Genomic DNA, 21,333 nt, shown 5'->3' on the forward strand with positions numbered 1-21,333 from the left:
ACTGAGGATGAAGGGGTTAAAAAGGAATGTGTGGGAGTGAACTGAGGGTGGGGGTAGAGGATGAAGGAAAACCCAACACAGAGACTATCTGATGAAGTGATGTTTCTGAGTGTGGCAGGTCCCAGAGGTTTGGGGAGTGCGCTGCACATGGTCACAGGTGACAGGCTGAGGGGTAGGCTCTGGGTGAAGTGGGCTCCCCTGCCCTTCCCACATAATTATGCCACGTGAGCCTCAATACACTTCCCTTTGAGCCTGTCTGGTTTATGTCTCTTGATGCCAGGTGAGCCCTGAGTAACAGGAAAAGAGAGGTGGATAAGGAGCGATGAGGGAGAGAAGGGGAACAAAGGGCTTGGATAACTCCCGCTTGAAGATGTCTGTTTAGCAACCTGGGGATATGTTCGCTGCATGGCTTGCTGACCCCAAGGCTTGCCCTCTTCCAGGGGCTTGGACATGGTCACACAGAGGCACCAACAGGTAGTATGCAGAGAGACAGGGTTTCCTTTCCAAGCATAGCACCCCTCAACAGAAATTCTTGAGATTTTGTCTTTGCTTAATTTATCCCCACTTCTTATAAACCTATTGACTTTTGAGTTTATTGTCCCTTGCAGTTCCTTGCTTCCTATAGGAGGCCCAGAGTACATGTACCGACTTATACTACTTACCTCATGCAGGCTTTCAGAAGGTGATCTGTTGTGGTGCCCCTGCTTCCTGTAGACATCCTGAATATGTGGGGCATAACTTGGGTCCCATCGTTAGTGCATCTTTGTTTGCCTGGAATCTGAGGCCCTCTGATCAGCTGCTCTGCTGACCTTTCCTCTTCACTCATCTGAGCTTCCAGCATCTCTCAGGTCCAGTTTAAGTCCTACATACTCCTGGAAGCATGGCACCACTGATCTCTGAGCATGCCTCCATGGGCCAGGCTGGAGTGCTACCTTTCACTTCTGACAGCCCCCAAGGTGTCCCTGGCTCCTCAAGAAATGCCCTGACGGCTGCAAGGCTTTGTCAGCCCTGCACTTACAGTCATGGCAACTGGTTTCTTCTCCTGTTCCTGTGAGGGGCTGACCATAAGAAGAGACCACAGACACGCCCTCCTAGCTCTGCCCTCAACTAAAGACCACATTTCCCAGCGCCCTTTGTAGCTCAGTGTGGGCTTATGACTAGGGTTTAGCCAATAGGGTATGAGTGAAAGTGAAAAGTGCAATTTTTATTTCCTGTCCTTAAAAATGAAATTGCTTACCCATGCTCTTTTTGCTTCTCCATGGGAAAAGACAGTGACCTCAACTATGAGGATGAGAACAACAGCCTAAGGGTCACTGGGACCATGAGATGAGGATACTCGGTCTCTAGACTGGGCAGACTGTTACATGAGAAATAAATGAAATGGATGTTCAACGTTTGCCTGGAATCTGAGGCCCTCTGATCAGCTGCTCTGCTGATCTTTCCTCCATTTTATGCATCCATTTTATTTAACACACTCTGACAGGTTATGCTCAGACTCAAACTGGGATCTAGACTTCCACCAACATGACCTCTGGATCTGAGGCACTTCCACGCAAGGGTTCTGGAAATGAGGACAAATATGAAAGGAAATGGAAGTTGTTTAACACAATAAATGAGGCTATGAACACCTACTCTGGACAAAGTGACATGATCCAGATAGTTCCGCAGCAGAGCACCAAGGACTAGAGAGGTCAAACTGACCCAAAGCCAAAAGCCAAGCCACCCCTCCCCCATGCCCCTGCACTTAGGGAAAGAGCAAGGACTCAGGCCATCTTCCCTAGGGAGCGAGGCTGGCTAGGACAACTGCACCAAAGATATGCTGGGAGTGAAAGAAGGCTGCTGGCAGCTACCTAAGAGGTAGAGGGACTGTGTATGTTGGAAAAAAGGCAGACTGCACCCTCTCTGCAGCCAGCTAAGACAGATGGGTAACAGTGGGCTAGGAGTGGCGCAGGACAACCCAGCCCTAGTGTGACTGCCCCGGCCCACACAAAGGGAGAGACATTCCTCAGGGAGTCAAAGCTTTTATTACCTGATAATCCCTAGTGTGGTGCCAGAGATACCACTCTGGTCCCTTTACTCCCCGTGGTGGCATGTGGGCAGTACGAGAAGGGGTCAAGGGTAGAGAGGGGAGAGATTATTTACAGAGCAGGAGGGGACAGTGGTCTGACTGGGGGCACTGGGACAACCAATTTCCTCAAGAGCTCTAATAACTTTGTGCTTTTTTTCTTAGTTAATGCCTAGCTACCTGGAATGAGTTTTGTGTTTCTTCTTTAGGAAAAGATGTATCGATATAAACCAAAGAACAACAAGCCAAATTTCCAGGCAGAGGATTTCATGATATCAATCCAAACATCACACTATTTAATTCCCCAATAAAACATTGGAAAAAGGACTATCAGTGCTAACACATTTACATATAAAATCTCCACCTAATAGGTAATAGAAGCCTATGTACCAATTTCTAAAACAGTTGTAAGATATATACACAATTTGGGGTATATTAACAAAACAGAATATTACAAAATATTAAAGGCAATTCTCCTGTCCACGGGGCCTCATTGCCTCTCACTTGAAGTTGGCATAATCTGAGAACGCGTCAATATATTCCTGCACCACCTTGTAGCAGAACTCATACTGTTCCTGCAGAGTGAAAGTTGGGGGAAAAGGCCAGGGTTACTGAAGAGAGCAATGTATCTGCAGCTCCTGACAAACCCGTTCTTTAAAAAATGGAAAATTAAGAATAAATAAGTACTTTTACATTTCCACCTGGGCCCTGATCTGCCTGCCTGCAGAGTTCTGACAGCCTTCTTTTTCGGGCTGAGTGAAGCCACCTTCTCCAGAAAGCAGAGACTGGAGGTGCAGATGGCGGTCCCAGCCCTTCACAGGTCAGACACGAGTTCACATGTGTCCTCACACTCAGTGCTTACTGGTCATCTAGACTGTCAAGAGAACTGCTGAAAGGGAGCTGAGGAAAGGAGGTACTCCTGAGTCCTCCCCACCTCAGACCCGTGGAGAAGTGAAGAGCCCTGACGGGCACCCCTTCTAGTCTGCACTGAGGCCACCAGCATCTCTTACTGGTGTGGGGCTAGGTTATGCCCTCAATGCTCTCCTGCCTCCCAAAGCTTATTCTGCTTTTCTGAGGCACCTTGAGGAAGGATGAGTCTGTGGTTGGTTACACAGCCTTCTGTCTACCAGACAGGCCCCTCAGAACAGCCTCCCTCTGAGCTGGCTCTGGCAGAGAGGAGCTGTGGATGGTGTGTGGTGGCATGGATAAATAGGCAGGGCAGCATACCAGTGTCTGGACCATGTGTGGCCTCTGCAGTCGCAGGCTCTTGACGGTCTGGAAGACATCCAAAATCCCCTCTGCTTTCACCCGTTCCAGGACTGTGCTCAGGGCACAGAAGGTCCCTGTCCGTCCTGCCCCCGCGCTGTAACAAAGAGATACACTCATCACACCTGCATGGTGCAAGGTAGCCAGAGAATCTGGAGGGTGACCAAGGGAGAGAGGAGCATGGGACACTGAAAAGTGTGGGCAAGGAGTGTTTTTCGAGGTCAAGGAATCCTTTTGTCAATCCAATGGGCTAAAAGCCATGTTTTCATCTCCATTTCTCATGTTGCTAATAAGAATTAGCATCTTTTCATGTTTACTGTCAAATGGTGTCAGCTGATGTATTTTGCCACTTTTTCTTCTTATAAACATGTTTTTGAATGATTTATTTTTGTATGTGTAATAAATTAGCAAAGTTCAAATTTCAAAAGGTTCAAAACATGAAGTCTCCTTCCTACGCCACTTCTTCATCCTTTCGGTTTCCTCCTGGGAAACAACCAATGTCATCAAGTCCTTGTGTGTCCTTCCAAAGATAATTTATGCATATACCACACATATTTTTTGCTCCCACTGCTTTCCTCACTAAGCAATAAATCTAGAGGAGTATTCCTAGCCAGTACATAAACATTCTAATTAATTTTCTGAAGCTCTGTAGTATAAGATGTATCAGAGCTTATGGAACCAGTCCCTTATTAATATGTTCAGATTATTTACCATCTTTAAAAAATTTTTTTTTTTTTTGCAGTATGGCATGTGGGATCTTAGTTCCCTGACAAGGGACTGAACATGCGTCCCCTGCATTGAAGCATGGAGTCTTAACCACTGGACTAACAGGAAAGTCCCTACCATCTTTTACTATTATAAACAGTGCTTCAATTCTTGTAATTACAATTTCATTTTGGCCATCTGAAGAACATTTACTGGGTCATTTCTTGAAGTTCATTTGCTCATTATTCTATCCTCAGAGCAAATCTGCAGAAATTTTAAATATATACTTTCTTCCCCTTTAAGAGAGATTCTCTTCCCTCAATTATAAAAGCAATACAAACGCATGGTAAAATTTATTTCTAAAATGCAGTCTCAAACAATATGCCCCAAACAAAATCCACTCACTTCTCCACTAAAGATAGTTCTCATACTATCTTTCTTCTGTCAGTGACACCAGCAACTATACCCAGCCTAAGACACCCCTCTTTTTCACAATTATGTCTTATTCATTTTTCTTCAAACTGTTCTCAAAATAGTTGCCCTTTTCTCTTTTCCTGTGTTTCTTAAGGAGGTAGGCCTTCCCATGTTGCCCAGCTAGTCTTCCCTACTGTCGGTCTCCCCTTTGTTCGCCTTCCCCAGCACTATTCCCTGCCCAGTATCTTAACTTATGGACTGTTGTTCCCTAGCACTGGAAGTGTCGAGTTCAAACTCCACGATCCTTTCTTATCATCTGGGCCTGACCTAGTCATCAAACTTGATTGCCATGTCTCACCAACATCCCGCTCTTGCCTGGCTTTCATCAGAGTCTGATAGAGGCTCCCATCTCGCCCCTCTGCCTGCCTCTCGTGTCTTTCTCTCTCTTCCCCCTGAGGGCTGGGTGGGCCGTACCTGCAGTGCACGGTGATGGGGTGGTTCCCTGACTGCTGCTGCTGCTTCTGCACGGCTGCAATGATGCTGATCATGCCCTTTCCATCACTGGGGATGCCCACTTCAGGCCAGCCATGGAAGTGGAACTGCCGGATCTGCCGGCTCTTGTTCTCCTTGGGAGGAAGGAGGATCAGAGAGGTAGGTGCAACCCAGCTTTCCCTATGGGAGGGGCCCACCCACTAGGCATCTTACCCTGGTGTTGGTAACCAGGAGGTCTCTGACAGTATAGCTCTCACATTCTTCCTCCTTCTTCAGCTCCACTGTGATGTCTCCATACGACACCAGTCCATCAGAGGGCCAGTACTGGGCACACTTTTCCTGGGGGACAAATGGGAGAGGTGAGAGGCTCAGAATACCACGTGTGGTAAAAGCAGGGCTGCTCTATGAGCAGACTGCTTCTCTCAATACAGTCCTTCTTACACCGACACACTTTTTCCCCAAGGTATCAAAAACTCAGAGGGTCATTCTATTACTTAACATCACTGTAATTAACTTCTGATCCTCAGCAGGACATCCATATTTAACAACTTAAGTCTACCAATCACTTAAGAGATAATCACATAACCTTTTACTGTTACTTATTTACAGTCTAATTTGCAACACTGACAGGATTTATGAAGACTTCTGACCATCAGCTCATAGCTGCATCTAACATTTAATGGCAGGGTGGAGGGAGAGGAGAAGTGAATGTCTTTGTTCCAATTTCTTCTCCCCCCCCACCCCCTTGGGGTGCTGCCACATTTGTAGTTGCTTATATATGTCAGATTGCTAACCCAGAAAAAAGCACCAGCTATGGTGCTTCAAAGCCCAGTCCACAGTGTGCTTTCATCCCGCTCCTCCTCAACTCTCTCATCTGCAGGGGCACCTTACAATCGCTAGCCCTTGCGTTTCCATTGTTAGCACAAGGTGGTTTACTGCGTTGTCTCTACTTGCACCTGGCTCAGTTCCTTCTACAGCACCTTGCACACTGCCTGCATCTAGCAGGTTCTCAGTAAGTATCAGGGCTTCCCAGGTGGCAATAGTGGTAAAGAACATGCCTGCAATGCAGGAGATACAATGAGACACAGGTTAGATCCCTGGGTTGGGAAGAGGCCCTGGAGGAGGGCTGGCAACCCACTCCAGTATTCTTGCATGAAGAATCCTATGGACAGAGGAGCCTAGAGGGCTACAGTCCATAGAGTCGAAAAGAGTTGGACATGACTGAAGTAATAGTATGTAAGCAGTAAGTATCTGGTAAATGACTTTTAACGTCTATAGAACAAGCCAGGGTATAAACACGTAAACAAAATACAGTTATGCTGCCCTTTTTAAAGAGCATTTTAGGGGATATCCTAGATACTTCACTGTTGACGATTTAAAGATATTCAGCCATAAATGTACTCTGTGCTCTATGTTCACCAGGAAGGATTTGGGAAAATTAAATACAAAAATAAAAATCACCAATAGCTTCTCAGTCCAAATAAAATCAATATTAAAAGTCCAATTTAATGACCTTAAAAAACATTTATTTGGCTGTGCTGGGTCTTAGTTGCGGCACAAGAGATCCTTATTTGCAGCATGTGGGATCCAGTTCCCTGACCAGGCCCCCTGCATTGGGAGCTCAGAGTCTTAGCCACTGCACCACCAGGGAAGTCCCTTAATGACTTGCTTTTCATATGTGTGATCATTCATTACCACCTTTATAAATGACCCTTAGCTCATTTTAAAACACAGGATTATAAAAGTGGTGGATTAAGAAAATGCCATAGAGCAGTGCTTTTCAATACGTGACTAGGAGCCCTGGGGATACCCTGAGAGTCAGAGCTCTGGACCCTCTCTTCAACAGAACAGTTTTAGAAAAGTCAAACCTAATTTAAGTTTTTGAAAAACCAAAACCCCTAATTAAGGCTCACGTTAAATGAGACTATGCTGGTTTTCAAGGATTCACGGGCAGAATGAGTTTTGCTATCGCAGTTTCTTCCCAACACTACCTTTATACAGTTTATCAGTCACAACTAAAGACTGGGCTTTAAAACCATTAGAAACACTAAGATACAGAGGGCTTGACAGCAACAGACTACAGCAGCCAGAATCACACTATGACAAGAAGAAATTATTAAGGTTCCGTACTTAACAGCCTTCAGATATTTTAGATCTTCTTAGTTTAGGCAAAGAGGCATAACAGAGAAGAAAAGGGGCAACCTAGAAGGAGGACTCCCAGGGATGTACCACTATACAATCAAGAGTCTCCTCTTCAGGGAGTTCCTTGGTAGTCCAGCGGATAGAATTCCATGCTCCCACTGCAGGGGGCACAGGTTTGATCCCTGGTTGGGGAACTAAGATTCCGCTAGCCTTGTGGCATGGCAGAAAAAAAAAGAGTCCCCTCTTCAAACTATGGACAAGGAGTTGGTCAACAGTGACAGCATGTAGCCAGAGCAGGCTGACTAATGGGGACAATCTGCCATGATTATCTGTGGCAGGCCCGGAAAATCAGAGTGGTGCTGTTGTAGAGTGCATGTCAAGGTGACACAGCTACTTCAGGGAAGCAGGTACACTGTGCTGAGAAAAAACAAGCACGCTTCCGGGGACAGGATTTTAGGGATGATACAAGGGGCTTCCCTGGTGGCTCAGAGGTTAAAGCGTCTGCCTCCAATGCGGGAGACCATTGACCCAGGTTCAATCCCTGGGTCGGGAAGATCCCTTGGAGAAGGAAATGGCAATCCACTCCAGTATTCTTGCCTGGAGAATCCCATGGACAGAGAAGCCTAGTAGGTTACAGTCCATGGGGTCACAAAGAGTCGGACACGACTGAGCGACTTCATCTTCATGAGATAAAGAGAAGGCACATAAGGTGATTTTAGATGTTGGACCAATGGCAGGAAATTATCCTACTCAGCCAGGTGAAGGCTTACTGAATTTAGCCTCTGTGTGGGCTCCACAACAGAAACCAAAGAATCAGGTGGGGCTTAAATGGCACTTGACTCCCATGGTGCCGCTCAAGGGTGTGGGGAGAGATATGACAAAAAGAGCTGTAAGAGAATCCACAGCAGGGGCCAGGAGTGCCAGTAACCCGCTGTTTCCCAAGGTTAAAATGCCTTGGTGTCCTGCTGAGAATGGAGACCTGAGAGCCAAGTTGGGGAATGCAAGGCTGTGACAAATATGGGACCCTGCTCTCAAGGAGTGGAGGCTAAGACTCATCTCAGAACCCAAGGTCCACTCTGCTGTGAGGGCCAATGGGGATGAGGGAAAATGGAAACTAGGAGACTGAAAAGAAGCAATGAAAACAGAGAGGAAGAAGGACCCAATTCAAGTCTTGGACGGGGTACCTCAGGGAAAGTTTCTAAATTTTGTATGCATGGGTAGATCTTCCCTCAAGATAAGGAAGCTCAAAGAGGATTTTTAAACAAGAAATGGTATATTTAGATTTATGTTTTCAAAAAGATGCTGGCCTCCATGTGGAAAAGTGACTAAAAGGGGATGGGAATGGGAGTAGGCAGACTGGCTGCCAGGCTACTTGAGTGATGCAGGAGAGAGATGATTGTCTATACTGGGGTGACAGGAGTTACACTGAAGAGAAGTAAATACAATACACAGCCTATGTCAAGACTCAGTGACAGACTGGTTGTGAAGAGTAAGAAAAGGAGAGGAATAAAGGTAACTCCTAGACTTCTGATATGAGCATCTGGGTGAAAGGTGGTACAGTGTACTGAGATGGTTAAGGACGGAATGAACCAGTGTGAAGGAAAGGAGGAAACCAAATTTTATTTGGGGCATGTGAAGTTTGAGATTCTTAACAGACACCCATGAGAAGATATCACATGGCTATGTGGTCAACAACTGGGAATGGTGGTGGTTTAATCACTAAGTCATGTCTGACTCCTGCAACCCCATGGACTATAGCCTGCCAGGCTGCTCTGTCCATAGGATTCTTCTAGGCAAGAGTACTAGAGTGGCTTGCCATTTCCTTCTCCAGGGGATCTTTCCAATCAAGGGATCGAATCCAGACAACTGGGAAGGTGGGGGATAACTGGGCTAGAGATATAGATGTGAGAGTTCCTGGCATATAGATAGTATTTAAAGCCACAGAACTGGATGAGATCCCCAAGGAATAGTGTGTCAAAAGGGAACAAAAGTGGGTTAAGGCTTCAGTGTTGGACATTCCAATAATCAGAGGTCATTCAGAGGAGGAGGAAGTCACAAAAGAATAACAGAGGAGCTGCCAGGCCAGTGAGTATAGGAGTGACATCACAGAAGTCAAGGGAAAAAAAGTGTTCTGAGGAGGAAGGAGTGTGTGTTGGCGTACAAGGGAACTGCTACAAAGGAACCAGAAAGATAAGAAAAGAGAAGTAACTTTTGGATTGTCAAGATGGCAGTCACTGGTGACCTTGACTGAAGTAGTTCCCAGAGGACTCAAGCCTAGAAGGATGAGGAAGCTGAGAAGCTGAAAGACAAAGGTAGATGGATCACCCACATACAAACATTTGTCTCCAAGAATAGAGACAGGATTAGGAACCAAAAAAGGGGCAGCAAGCCAGGTGTTGGAGTCATCACTGGATGAGAGATCAGAAATGAGGAATAGGTGTTCAAGTCTAGTAGATGAATGCTTGGAAATTGGGGTTTAATCTAAAATTTACATTGTCAGGTTATGGACTCTAGGTATTGGAATCCCCAAAGAAGTGGAAACAGAGAAGCTCTTAAGTCTCTTCTGCTGTCTTTGTTTACCTTCCTTCCACTATATAGCACTAAGTCTCTTGCTATGGTCTAGGGCTGACAACAGTGATGGGGATACAGAGCTTTGTGGGCTGGGCTCTGATGCGATCATGTTTTATTGTCTCTCTGGAGAAGTAGAATGTGTCCTTGGGTTGAGGTGACCCCATGCAGAAACTGCTAGGACTGTTCTGCTCATTCTGATCATGGTCCAAGCTGTAGCTGATGAGGGAACTCAGGCCTTACCAAACATCTTGGTGGACCATTATAGTTAAAATGGTGGAGAAAAATAAAACAGGGAGAAGAGAATTTTTGGTTTTAATTCCTTTGGAATTTTAATATATACAGAATTTACATTTTTGGATCAGATGTTTTCTCTGGGAATTTAAACTGGGGGTGGGGAGTGGTCTTAAAGGACACATTCTTCACTGTCTCATTTAGGCTTATTGTGTTAATATCTCTTGAGAGCTACGCCTGACAAGACGAATGGGAGGTGGAACATAAAGTAAAATTTTCTCTTAGAGGCCAATGAGGCTGGTAAAGAATATTACTATAACCGGTACTGATCCACTTCAGAAGCTTCTGTTTCACTGGTCCTAAGACACAGCGTAAGCACAGTGCTAGTAGGCAGAGGGCAATGGGCCGCACCACCTGAGACCAGTGTGTGCATGTCCCCTCTCTCCCCACCTCTACCCATAAGAAATGTTTCCCGCCTCTCTGCCCTGTACTCTTACTAGGTCTGCTTCAAGGATGGAAAAGCCTGAAAAATCTGACTAGACAGAGTCTGAGGTATTCACTGGGCCACTTTTTATTACGGGGCAGTGGACAGAGAATGTGCTTGTCACTCCAGCGTTTTCTGCCTACTCTTTGGATCTGACTGCCACAGATCCAGGGGGCAGAAGTGTGCATGGAACCGCATGTAGGTCCCTATTTGCATGTTCCATCACAGCTTATTAGAGAGGGCCAGGATACTGCACCTCATTCCTGACAATAAAGGAGCTCACCCTGCAACTGGCCTTTGTTACGCAGGTGTACACTTCCCCCAAATTTCTCACCTCATCAGTATTGTTATTAATGACAGAGGAAGATCGAAGATCTATCATGTATGTCTGTTGATTAGGTACATGATACAAATCCAGGAAGAGAAATCATTCAAATTCAAATGATTAAATTGGAAGAAAATCCTGACAAATCAGAACATCAGGTGAGCAGATACAAAGCCTGGATCAAGGTTAAAATAAACAAACTGTCCAAGTACAGAATGGGAATGATGTGGTTTGGAACAATTAACATAAAAAATGTGTTTAAATCCCCGCTCCCCAGGCCCAGTTCAGTCCAGCAGCATCCCTGCGGCAGCTTCCTCTCTGCTTTTGGCTTGCTCATTTCTAATGTGTCCTTCTAACTGCAGTCAGAGGGATTCTAGAAAACTTACAAATCTGAGACTGTCAAGGGTTCTCAAACTGCTTTACAAAATTCAAACTCTTCACTTCGGCTTAGAAGGACCTTCTCCCCAGGGCCCTTGCTGGCCTCTTCTGCTTGTTCTCTGGATTCTGCCCACTGCTAAGGCATCACGAAGCAACCATTTACTGCACTGTCATTCACAGCAGAGAGTGTGTGAACATAATAAACACTATATGAACAAAGACTGGGCCACTCTGTAATACTGGGACAGGTGGGGTGGGAAGTGGACAGAGAAAGAGTGACCCTGAGATTGAACGTACTCAGCAGAGGCTTCAAGGTTCTGACTCAGGAATGGTGTTTGAGATTTCCTATACTGAATGTGAGCTGGCCTAGGGGCCTCTAAGTTCCCTTCATACTGTGAGTTCACTGACAATTCTAATTTTTAATTGACTCAGGGCTTTAAAAAAAAAGATTTCCTTGTTACTGACTGAACTTGTAAGTTTGTTGTTTCTGGAAAAAGAAAAAAAGCATATGGTATATAAACAGGTCAGCAAATGTGCTATGGAACTAGCTATTGGATATATATGAAGAAACCATAATATTAATTTATTCTACATCATCCAATTAAAAAATAAGTTTCTTGTTTTTATTTCTCAAATTCTGTTGTTTTCTTTTGGGCAGTCAGCAAAGAGGTGACCCATCTTCCCATCAGTCTTCTGGTTAATTTCTCTGGCTTGGAAGGCTCCTTAAGGGACTTCACACAAGCTCCGATGGAGCTGCAGTCTGACTCTATATTCCTTGTCTTGCTAGCTCTGCTCTGCCCATGGAGGTGGGGTGTAGTGGGTATAAAGCTAGGCTTGAGGAGACTGTATTTAGAAGAGAAGTGAGAGGTTTGGGAATCAAATGGAAGCTCAGACCAGTCCTGAGAGAAGCTGACTGTTCAGATACCAAGAGGCTGGGCAATGGCTATTTTATTAAATCGAAGAAAAAAACCTCTTAGCCGCCCCCACCCGCTGCCTTGTCGCTTGTCTCCATAGCCCAGGACCTTTTGAACTCACCTGGCCTCTCTCCTCCAGTTCTGTTAGCATCACAATAGAGCAAGATTTCCACTCCCAAATCATTCGCCAGAAGTCCTCAATTGTGTGGCACAGAGGGCCCTGGCTGGCGATATAGGAGTCTTTCTGCCGGTACCCCTACGAAGGCCAGGTCAATGTGAGATAAGATGTGAGTAAGATGGTTTGATCAAGGAGGGGCTAGTAGAGATGACAGCCCACTGGGCTGGGGAGGGGGCTGCCTAGAGGCAAACAAATCCCAGGCAGAGCTCCTCTTTGGCCAAGGACCAAGTTTTGGATGGCACACTGGTTTCCTTGTATGAGGGTGAGGGAAGTGGGGCTGAGGCTAGGATGAACACGAATGGGAAGGCCCAGAGGTTAGTGTTTTCAGCCTTTGGTCTATGCTGTGAGCTTTTCCTTCCAGCTCTTACATTGGTGTTTACCCTCTGTTACCCCACCTTCTACTCTTGGGGGGTCTGACAGACCTAGTGCACAGAAAGGGTATCAGTTCTGCATTTGATGACTGACTCAAAGACCAAACTTTCAAGCAGTGGGAGGGCAGCACTGCAAGGCCCAGCTCAATCTCCATGAAGTGTTGGGAGCTCAGGGGACACTGCCACAACTTACATCAATGAAGGATGCATTCACGTAGTCTGTGTTCTCTTCACCCCTCTTAACTGGAATGATCACTCTGTTGAATTCATCTGCAAGAAGGACAGCAGCTTGTGGCTCCCCAGCATCATCTGTCCTCTCCTCCCTCTCTTTTCATCTATCCCCGCCTCTTCTCAGGCTCTGGGCAGATGTAATTCCAGCTGGGTAACAACATGCCTATTCCTAGCCCATGAGGCAGAAAACTCTGGCCTTCCTGCTCTTTGCAAAAGCCACTGAAGAACTGGGAGCAATAAGAGACAATGCCATAATTCTTGTCTCCAAGCTGATCATTACTAGTACAGAAGAAGGCTGAAGGGTTAAGGGAAAGGGGGATGGGCATTAGGGCTTTGGGGTGGGGAGAGGGCTCTTACATGGAATGATCTGTAAAACCCTATTCTTCTTCATGTTGGCTGGAAGGTTTCCGGTCCTCATCTTGTCATTCTGGATTTTGATCGATGTTAACTTCTAAATTGGGAAGGGGAAGGGAAACATTACTGGTCTCAGTAACTGAACTTGACAAGATTATGTCTGTCACTGGCCCTGCATCCAGGCCACACTGGTTGCACACTGCTCTTCTCATCAGAGCCCTGACCTCCATTTCAGAACATTATTTTTTCAACTTTAAGATCAGTGAATAAGACAAGAACGTCTGGGAAACACTGCTTTCCCGGGCCCTGTGGACCACTGTGGGATTTCCTTGGACTGGCACTTATGATCCTGGAGCAAGGAATCGAGTGTGCCCTTCCTCCCTCCCTGCTGTCCTATTCCCAGAGGCTGTCTTACATTCTTTAGAAAAATCTTATTGAAATGCATATCTTCCCTTCTCCTGATTTCAAGGTTTTTTCCTGATCTTTGCTACTCAAAGTGTATCCCATAAACCAGAAGCATCAGCCTCATCTTGTCAAATATGCAGAATCTCAAGCCCTCAGAGTTGCTGAATCAGAGCCCTGAGGTAACCTCTCAGTTTCAGGAGTGCTTATGGAAAGTGGTCCTCCTCGTCCCAACCCAGAAATCTCTTGCTTCTGAGAGCACTTTTATTGCTGAGTGTGTGACATATCCCATAGGTGTGTTTGGAACCATTGTCTATCTGAATACGGCAGGGTCAGCAACCTACGGTCTATGAGCCAAGCTGGTCTATGGAAACACTGCCATGTTCATTTGTTTACGTGGTATCTATGGCTGCTTTTGTGATAAAACAGCAGTGTTAAGTAGTTGTGAATAGACCATATGGTCTGCAAAGCCAAAAATATTTATTCTGCAGAAAAAGTGTGCTCCTGCTATACATTGTAATCACCTGGGAGGGGGAGCTGAGGGACTTAAAAAAAATACCACTGCCTGTTTTTGCTTCCTCACCCACTCCATAAATGCAACCCAAGTGATTCTAACATGCAGGATTGAGAATAACTAGGGTATGAGTAACGGGCCACAGACACACCTCCCTAACTATCCACATGCCTTGAAAGAGGATTTACCATTTGTTGGTAAATTCAAAAGGAGTCAAACACTCTGTATGCCACAGGTCACACAGATCCTTCCTTCTGAAAGAGACAGTTCAGCTTCAACTCACCTTAAACTCCTCCTCTAATCCATTGTTGCTGGTCCCTGGGATTTTGTTATAAATTTTCTGCAGATGTGTTTCTAGAGAGGTGACTTCCAGTTCTGTATCCCCATATAGATAATGCTCCAGAAGGGCTTGGTATATGAAGACGTATTGCATCTGAAATATGGATGATGCAGAGTTTCCAGTTATACAATGGTGGTGCCAGAGCACTCCCTCCCACACTCCTGTTTCACTTCAGTCCACTTCTTTGATCCCAGCACATATAAGATGATTTGCTCTTGTCCAAATTCAAGGAGGCAGGACTCAAAATGCCTGAGTCCCTGTAGGGGTGCTTAAACTTGGGAGAGAGTCCTACTCTGATACTCTCCTGGAGAGAAGGACAGATCCAATCCATTCATTCATCTGTATCCAGAGCATAGATGGATAGACTGAGGGGCTGTCAAACTCCAGTGACACAGAAAGCCCATGCCAGCCCCCTTCCCAGTACTGTGCCCTCTGCACCCCATTCCCTAACCACAGAATTGATCACATTGCTGCTCCTGGACCTGGCTGAGCTGTGTCACCACTCTGGGGCAATGGCCCTTCCCTCAGGACCTGTTCCATATCCTTAGGGCCTAGTGCAAATGACATGTGCCCACCTTCCTGACTCCCCGAGGGCACACCCTTCTCTGTGCTCCATGTTCTTTTACTACATAATTTATAAGGCCCTTTGTCACACTGTATGATGATCATTTAAAATAACCTGGGAGACTGAGTAATCTACGAGGTGGGTACATGTTTTGGTCCTAATATGCCCCCCACCTTTGTTTCACACACAAACCACTCACGTCTGTTTGCACCATCTGGCAGCGCTGTGCCCGGATCCGGCTCACAAAGCCATAAACATCCACTTTCCGCTCTGTATGCATCATATCCAGCATGGCATCAATGACGACAAAGGTACCTGTGCGTCCTACACCCGCACTGTGGCCAGAGAGCAGGAGTATTACTGGGATGGCTAGCATGCCTTGGGGGCACACAAAGGGAGGGGGCAGCACAGGGCAGGGCTCTGTCTTCAAGCCTTTACATTCTAACTCTGTATGGAGCAGAGGTGGGACTCTCATGGGACCAACAATCCCACTGTATTGCGAACTCCCTGCCTCGAGTTATCAGGACCAGGGACACTTGGAATGGTCTGCAGAGTCCACTTACACAAGGCAGCAACTCAACTTCGCTTTCTGGCTTCAGAGCAGTGGTCCCCTCACCCCCAATCTTGGAGGACTGCCCTTCCCTCTTTCTTCAAGTGCTTTCCACCTAGCACCAAAACTTGAAGAGTCTCTCTGGCTGCAGCTCTGGGGCCCAGGTAGTTCGTCTGCTCTGTGCCAGCCTCCTTGGCCAGGGCTCCTATGCCTGCCCTGCTCTCAGCATGGGAACAGAATGTGGTATGAGTGGGGAGCCAAGGGTCAGGCCACACTGACCTGCAGTGTACCACGATGGCCCCTGCATACTGAGGGTTACAGGCCTTCACCTTCTTAAGGAACTTGAGCATGCCAATCGGTGTGAAAGGCACCCCAAAATCTGGCCAGCTGGTAAAGTGGAACTGAGTGATGAGGCGCTGTGGCTTTCTGTTGGTCACGTCGCCCACCTGTGAATTGAAGAGATCCTGCATGTTGGCCCTGATACCCTGCGGTAGGGCAGCACCAGGGCAAGGAGGGTGAGACTGAAGGGGCCAGGGCCAGCTGTAGCTGTCACTGACAATGGGGAAGTGAAGAGTAATAAACTTCTCAAGAAAATAATTATCCTCCAATTAAAAATAAATACATTTTTAAAAAAATTAAGAAGAAGAAAAATTTTAACCATGGACAGAAAACCTTCCCAGGAGCCCCATGGGGTAGTCAAGGCTGTTACTATTATTTATTCCTACAGACATGGAATGTGAAACTCAAAAAAGTTAAATGACCTGGTTATGGTCCCAGGATTAGTAAAAGGCAAGGTCAGAACTAAAGTGCAGGTCTCCTAATTCTTGGTAAGCTCTCTTTTCACAGCAGCACACTGCCCTCAGCTGAAGGCAATCTTTGCTCAAGCCTCCAGGGTCACTCTGAAGGGTCAGGAGCAAGGCCCACATCCTTGATGTCAGGAGTCTTTGGGATAAGAAAGGAGATGAGTCAAGTACCCAGGAGATTACACTACCTCCTGATGCACCCAGTTCATACCTAACATGACCAAACTCCACCTCAGTAATACTTTTTCTCCCAGTCATGAAAGTGTTCCTCTCTTGGCTTTAATCAAAATGGGGGCAGGGGGGTGGGAGTGGGGGTGGGGGAGATAAATACTGAGAGCCTAGATCTCTGATTTCAGAGTCCAAACATACTGCATGCTCAGTAACTCCTGACCACCCTGAGTAAGAGTGGGGTGACCCAGCTTGTTCTGCCCTCTTAATGGTCAGCAGATCCTAAATGAGAACCAAGAAAGGAGGCAGCAGACAGTACCTGTTGAATGCAGAACTTCCGCACTGTGTAGTCCACCAGCACGGTCACATCTTCTACTGACACACGGATATTCCCGTAAGTCCAGCAGCCTTGGTCTGGCCAGTACTGGGCACACTTACACTGGAAAGGAACAGACATGCATCCCCCTGACTTCAGGCCTTCCACCCCTAGCAGATGCAAAGGGCCCTAAAGGAAAGGACTACAAAAGCCTAGACTGAAATCTTCAGAAAGCCTCCTGGCCTCTTCTCTCACCTCCGTCAGCTGCAGACTTTCACTGTTTCCCTTTTTTCCTTTGGCTGTGCCATGTGGCTTGCAGGCTATCAGCTCCCCGACCAGGGACTGAACATAGGCCACAGCAGTGAAAGCCCGGAATCCTAATCACTATGCTGGCAAGAAACTCCCTGTTCTTTTTTTAAGTTCTTCAGTTTCCATCCCATTTAGCACAATCTCTTAACTTATGTATAGCCCCAGACATATATTCCCTCACTCTTTCCCAACTCTAGGGTCTCAATTCTGGGCAAATCGGAAGCCATTTTATGTATAAAATCTGTACTTCCACAATATTCCGGGTCATGCTCTAAGGGCAAGTCCACTGATCCCCTGGAAAGAGCAAGCTGCTATGAGGAAGTCACTAGGATGGATTGATACAGACTGTAAACTTGCCACGAAAGGTCCAAGGCCTTCTCTGAGGATTAGGCCTTGAACAGCTCCCAAGAGAAACAGGTAGGGATGGAGGAAACGAACTTAAAGTCCAGCTCTAAAGTTAACCCTCCTAAGCTGATCAACACACCCAACAGCCCAGTGTGGGTATCAGGTTGACTCTGGCGCCATCCTGAAGAGAGACAGTCATGAATCGGGATTCCTCTCTGGGGCCTGATCCAGGACTCAGGATTGGTGCTGGCTGTGGCCCAGTGATGGAGCTAACTAGGCATGGACTTAGTAATCACAGAAAGAAAAGGGCCAGTCAGAAGGTTTGCCTGAAGGATCAGGTCGGGGGCTCACATTTCCTTGGGTCCAAACAGCTCCCTCTGCTGACTCGGGGGGAGGGACAGAAAGAAAACAAAAGCAAGAAACCCAGAGGAGTGAGGGACAAGAGAAGCCAGGGGAGAAAAGCCTCACTGAGGCTTTTCCTTGGCTAATGGTCCAAGTCTTTTTCCTAAAATGTTTTGGATCTAAGGTGAGTTATTTGGTTACCAAACACAGGGCATGCCCTAGGAATATCCCTCAGATCATTGAAGGCTTCCAGGCCACAGGAAAATGTAATGGGCACCCTGGCCTGGATTCTGTCTGGATGAATGACTGGCACAGAAGCCAAAAAAGGTGGATACCCTAGGCTCAAACATAGAACACAAAAACAGCAATCCCTCTGTTGGTCATGCCTGTATCAGAGGCCATTCTACCTAATTTCTCCACTCACCTCCTTTCTCTCCTTCAGATTGGTCACCATGACAATAGTGGCTGTGTTTTGTTCCCAGATCATCCTCCAGAAATCATTCACCGTTTCTTCCTTTGGTCCTAAAATAACCAACAGCAAAGATGAGAACACACAGCAAGAGGAAGAAAGCTGCTGGGAAATTAGGAACATTCATTCCTGATTTTTGGAAGCCTGTGACCACATGTCCCCAGTTAATTATAGAATCCGTCTACCCATCCACCCACCTACTAACTGAACATTTCCACCATGTATGTGTCAGGCACTTCAATAGGAAGTGAAGTGGGGGTGTCAAGGTGTCAAAATAAAAAGAGACCACGTACAATGTTTCCCAAGGATACTATAGTTGAGGATTAGGAATCACGACTCCTACTGAATACCAATGTTAAGGGTGAGATAGTGAGCTATGTGCTTTATATCTCATTTACTCTTCTTACCATGCTGTGAGCTGGGTATCGTTAGTGAGACAGGTTGGGTAATTGCTTAGGCTGAAATTTAAAATTTACTTCCTATACAGCCTTTTCCAGAAAGCCATTAAAAGGGCATAAAGAAAGAAAAAAGTGGGATCTAATATAGGACAGAGACTAGCAGAATCCCCAGGGTACTGGAAAAGGAAAGGCTCAGGATAATTACTCTGTTAGAGGCTAAAGGGCAATCAACCTAGAATGGAATCAAAGAAGGTTCTAGAAGGATCCCAAGAGAAAAACTTAAAAAAATTAAACCTCATGTATTTTGAGGGTACCAAGAGAAAATCTGTATTTCCAGCAAAGAGTTTGGAGGGGAAAAAAAATCAGTGCTAGGTATATACAAAATTAAGTGAATAAGGAAAAAAGGTAATTATTAACACTTGGGAAAGAAGCAAATAAAAAATTGTATCCAAAAAAAAAAAATCATACAATACTATGTGCTTTAGCTGTGAATAACACTGGCATAGTAATAAGAATGTAAATAACAAGTATTATCTTCACTCCAAACTGTGATTTAACTCCACTGGGAGAATAGGGGAAAGGGACACGTATGAGTGTGATGTAGTTTGTAAGATTAAATAAGTTATGTAATAATATAGTAGGGCTTCCCAGGTCATGCTAGTGGTAAAGAACCTGCCTGGCAATGCAGGAGACATAAGAGAGTTCGATCCCTGGGTGGGGAAGATGCTCTGGAGGAGAACACAGCAACTCACTCCAGGATTTTTGCCTGGAGAATCCCGTGGACAGAAGAGCCTGGGGGTACAGTCCATGGGGTCACAAAGAGTCAGACATGACTGAGCTATTCAACAGCAGCAGCAGCATGCATTAGTATAAGAAGAACTCCACAGATAAAAATGGTTGAATTAGACTAAAGAGGTGAAGATAAAATTTTGAGGGGAGAACTTGTTTCTATAGATCTTGTAATACTTTTTTTACTTTCTTCAAGAAATTTTGTACTCCCTTTGGTAAAAAGAAAAATATTAAGACAAGAAACAAATCATGTCAGAAGTGGACACATGCCAGAAAGCCAGAATGATGTACAGAGGGAAACTGTTTCACTGCCTGGTAAGGTTAGGAAAAATCTCCTGAAAGAGGTGACATCTTAGCCATATATTAGGACAGAGAAAGCAGACTTGAGTTTAGAAAGGAGGCACAGGGAGAAGAGGCACTCCAGGCAGAGGGGCTGGGGGCTAACAGTGTGAGACACACATGGGCTGAAGGTGAGCTCACTGTGTCAACGGTGTGGAGGAGAAAAGACACACCTAGGAAGATAGGTGAGGTACCAGAATCTAAAGAGCTGGAGGCCAGCTCTTTACAAAGGCTTGTTTTATAGATATAGATAATGAAAAGTCATTATAGGATGTTCATAAGAGTCTGACAAAAGTTTTACATTAAGAAAGGTCATTCTGGTGGAAGAAATGCAAGGAACAAAGCTAGGGCCTACAGGGATCAATCAGTGAGCTACTGCAACAGAACTGAAGAGCTAAGAGCAAGGTCGCAAGCCAGAGAAGGCCGATTCTGGAGATAGAAACCGGAGGACTAATCATATTTAAAGCAAGGGACAGGTAGGACATCTGAATGATCCTAAATTAGGCTTGGTGATTCGGTCTCCAAAGAAATTATGAGAAAAAGCAGCTCTGGGGCTGAGGAAGTCACATTTCAGCTTCCGATGTTGAATCTAAAGAGTGTGTGAGAGTATTCAAGTGGAGGGGCACAAAGTTAGTTTGAAAATGTGGCTCCAGAGCTCAAGAGAGGCAGCAGCCAGTCAAACAGAGGTGGGTATTAGATGAGGTCTCTCAAAGAGGGAGTTGGGGTACAGAGTAAAGAAGGGGTAAAGAATTCTGTGTAAACACAGAATGCTGGGGATCTTTGAGCCATTATTCAAGTTCAGACAGAACAAAAAGCTGAGGAGGCAGAAGAATGGACAGAAATGTGCCACGAAAGATAAGAATGGAATTTTAAAGAAGTAGCCATCTACAATTTTCAAGAGAAACTATATTTAAGACACAGAAAGAAGAATAACAGCTAGAGAGAATATACTTAGAAAAGTGAGAAAAATCAAGAGAACAGAATGTCTGGAAATAACAGTTTCAAGGAAAGTGAAGTTCTGTGAAGTTGAAGAGGGAGTCTGAGAAAAGGCCCACAAGGAAATCAAAGGTGACTTTAAGAAATATTTTAGCATCAAAAAGGCACCATGACAAACAGAGGAAGAGACTGTATGTGGTTACTGGTGCCAAAATCACTGAGTAGGTGGTAGCTGAGCTGGGCCTTGAAGCGTGGCCCTGAACCGACAGATGGCTACAGAGGGCGGGTAGGGGGCTTGGTTAGGCAAGGGCCAGTCCCTGGTGGAAGACTGCAAGAGCAAGGAGGATGTAAGGCTTTTCCTGACCACTCCACTTTATTTTACTTCTATCTCTATTTTATCACGCTCACAGTACTGTCCAACAGAACTTTAGGCGATGATAGAAATGTTTCATATCTGCACTAATACGGTAGTCTCTAGTCACTGTGACTAGTGTGACTGAGAAACTGATTTTAAAATTTTATTTAATTTTAATTATTTTATTTTGGCTGTACCACATGGCTTGCAGGATTGTAGTTCCCCGACCAGGGATTGAACCTATGTCCTTAGAGGTGAAAGTGCAGAGTCCT

General features: G+C 45.7%; 1 protein-coding gene across 26 annotated transcripts in view; it reads right to left on the reverse strand.

Moving 5' to 3' along the window:
- Positions 1-2,005: 2,005 nt before the first annotated feature.
- Positions 2,006-21,333, reverse strand: part of PTPRA (protein tyrosine phosphatase receptor type A) — a 167,530-nt gene continuing 148,202 nt past the window's right edge. For all 26 annotated transcript variants that reach the window (XM_069548150.1, XM_069548144.1, XM_069548141.1 and 23 more), the window contains 12 exons: positions 18,200-18,297; positions 16,783-16,902; positions 15,772-15,938; positions 15,142-15,277; positions 14,321-14,470; positions 13,125-13,218; positions 12,730-12,806; positions 12,109-12,243; positions 5,156-5,281; positions 4,925-5,076; positions 3,293-3,428; positions 2,006-2,640 (listed from right to left, as the gene is read on the reverse strand). In XM_069548150.1, coding sequence (XP_069404251.1) covers positions 2,566-2,640; positions 3,293-3,428; positions 4,925-5,076; positions 5,156-5,281; positions 12,109-12,243; positions 12,730-12,806; positions 13,125-13,218; positions 14,321-14,470; positions 15,142-15,277; positions 15,772-15,938; positions 16,783-16,902; positions 18,200-18,297 — 1,466 coding nt within the window. In that variant the 3' untranslated portion in view covers positions 2,006-2,565. The remainder of the gene's footprint in view (positions 2,641-3,292; positions 3,429-4,924; positions 5,077-5,155; positions 5,282-12,108; positions 12,244-12,729; positions 12,807-13,124; positions 13,219-14,320; positions 14,471-15,141; positions 15,278-15,771; positions 15,939-16,782; positions 16,903-18,199; positions 18,298-21,333) is intronic.

The sequence above is a fragment of the Ovis canadensis genome, chromosome 13, assembly GCF_042477335.2.
Source record: "Ovis canadensis isolate MfBH-ARS-UI-01 breed Bighorn chromosome 13, ARS-UI_OviCan_v2, whole genome shotgun sequence".
NCBI classification, from domain to species: domain Eukaryota; kingdom Metazoa; phylum Chordata; class Mammalia; order Artiodactyla; family Bovidae; genus Ovis; species Ovis canadensis.